Source organism: Octopus bimaculoides, chromosome 1, assembly GCF_001194135.2.
Source record: "Octopus bimaculoides isolate UCB-OBI-ISO-001 chromosome 1, ASM119413v2, whole genome shotgun sequence".
In the NCBI taxonomy this organism is placed as follows: Eukaryota; Metazoa; Mollusca; class Cephalopoda; order Octopoda; family Octopodidae; genus Octopus; species Octopus bimaculoides.
This window is the reverse complement of record NC_068981.1, coordinates 145,309,293-145,311,810: the sequence shown is the minus strand read 5'-3', so window position 1 is coordinate 145,311,810 and position 2,518 is coordinate 145,309,293. Positions and strand designations below refer to the sequence as shown.

General features: G+C 37.9%; 1 protein-coding gene across 1 annotated transcript in view; it reads right to left on the bottom strand.

Annotated features, from left to right (window-relative positions):
* LOC106868068 (secretin receptor) overlaps window positions 1-2,518 on the bottom strand; it is a 725,176-nt gene that overhangs the window by 94,925 nt on the left and 627,733 nt on the right. The window contains exon 7 of the mRNA XM_052969589.1: window positions 1,214-1,308. Coding sequence (XP_052825549.1) covers window positions 1,214-1,308 — 95 coding nt within the window. The remainder of the gene's footprint in view (window positions 1-1,213; window positions 1,309-2,518) is intronic.

Below are 2,518 nucleotides of genomic sequence, written 5' to 3'. Positions count from 1 at the left end.
TATATATATATATATATATATATATATGTTTGTGTGTGTGTGTGTGTGTGTATCTTAGTGTCTGTGTTTGCTTCCCACCACCGATTGACAACCGGTGTTGCTTTGTTTATGTAGCCGTAACTTTTCGGTTCGGCAAAAGAGACCGGTAGAATAAGTACCAAGCTTAAAAATATAAGTGCTGGGATCAATTATTTTCTAAATTGGGATGGTTTAAGTTGCTTAGTCATTACCAAGTATTAATTTAGTCAAGGTTGTTCTTTAGTTAAATTTGTTTTGGTATGAGCTTGCTATGGTATCATGATTGTAAATGCTCTTTTGGTCGATATTTGGGTATTTTAAAAGACATTTGTCAGTTTAACTGTAAAATGAATGAAGTACGTGTCCATTTAAATGCCATTTTACAAAATGATTCCGGTGTGGCTCTTAGCAAGTATTTGTTCATTTCAGTGGGGGACATGTGTTTTTGAATTGTACTTCTTTAGGGTGTATTTATGTGTATGTGAACCTTTGGTCTTCATATGCTTATCGATGTGTATATGTCGTGGTTGACTAGTTTCAGCTAAAATGCTTGGAATTTTATTTTGTTCAATGCAACACATATGTATATATTATTTTGATCAGTGGTTCAAAACATATAGCTCGCTCTTATTTCATTTTATTTCAAGTGTATTTAGGGACGTAACATTTGTTTTGGTTAATTTCAAGACTGTGAATCTGTGTGCTGTATCTATCTTTGAAGGCTTCATTAGTGGTGCCGATGTAATAATTACTTGTGCTACTCTTGTATTACAGACAATGCTTATTTGTAAAGTTTCCATACAACAGACATATCCTTGTTCCTGTGAAGTTTCATGGGTTAGCGGTAGCGTACTGCGTGTTCTTTGGCATGTTACTGTTTAGTGATTGTATGGTATTCTTATGCATCTGTAGCTAATTTTTGTATTGCATTTGTTGAATAGTTTGTGATATGTGATGTTAATAAATGCTCACGAATTAGTATTAGGAAGATGTGGACGACATTTGTTGATACAAGTGTGTGTGAGACAGAGAGAGAAAAAAAAAGAGAGAGAGAGAGAGAGAGAGAGAGACTGAGAGAGAGAGAGAGAGAGAGAGAGAGAGAGAGAGAGAGAGAGAGAGAGAAAGGGGAAGAGAGTTCATATGCGCTGCACTTTAACATATAGAGAAAATGTCAATAAATTTGAAGAATACTTACCTAAAATAAACCATAATTACAACAGCAATCGACAAAGATACCAACGAAAGTCCATAGCCAATCTCGTATAACAATTTCAAATTTCGCATATGCGGCTGAAAGAACATACAGCAAAATGAATACGTGAGTTATACATATATATATTCGTACACGTACGTACATACATACGCATTCACCCCCCCCCCACATCCATCAGTGATGCGAGCTTTCCTCAACTATTTCTGTACAATGAGTTTTAACTGAAAAACGTGTTTATACTAACACAGGAACGTTCTATTTTAACATTTACTACTGAGAATGCTTTGATGACAATAGATAATTAGGATCGTACATCTAAGATTAATCAATTTTTTTAATATAAATATATATATCAAGCATTTTTAAAAATTTCAGATTACGATACGACACACACACACACACGCGCGCGCGCGCGCGAGCGCACACACACATACACACACACACGCACATACGCACACACACACACACACACACACACACATGCACGCACGCACACACACACATACACACACACACACGTACACACACACACACACACACACACACACACGGTTAAGTAAAGAAAGAGTCTTGAAATTTGTTGGAATTATGCGTCTTCATTGACTTCAAAACATTTCTGCCGGATTAGAACTGATTTCTACCTTTCGTTCGTTCAAATCATGAGTTAACTTCCGAAGTATTCACACGCACACACTTTCCAATATATAAAGTCTACCGTCATCTGTAAAGCAGTGTATCCACAATCCTGTTCTGCAGCAAGTTCACAAATTGTGACTCGTCTGTCAGCTTGAATCAGTTCAACCACTCGCATGTAATTCGTGTCACTGATCACTTGTTGATGGTCACAAGAAATGCAGTTTATCTTCAATGCTGGTTTTTCCTTCTGTAAACTTCATCCAGCAGTGTGCATTGCTCTTGCCAATCGTATAATCTCTTTCATTGTCCTGCTTTCTTCTGTGGATGTTGGACAACCTGCACTCCTACTTGCTCAGGTAGCCTATGACGGTACGTTCTTCTGCCTAGAACCCATCATATGCTTGCCATGGAGGAACCCAGGAAGAAAAATTACTATATAGAAAAAGCTTCTCTACCAATGCGACATGTGCAATTTGAACTACCTGTGTCAGTTATGATGCTGCCATTTTTGCATTACATTCGGTACATGCCTCGTGTGAGTGTGTGTGTGTGTTTACACATGCACACACACACACGCACATACGCACACACACACACACACACACACACACACACACACACACACACACACACACACACACACACACACAC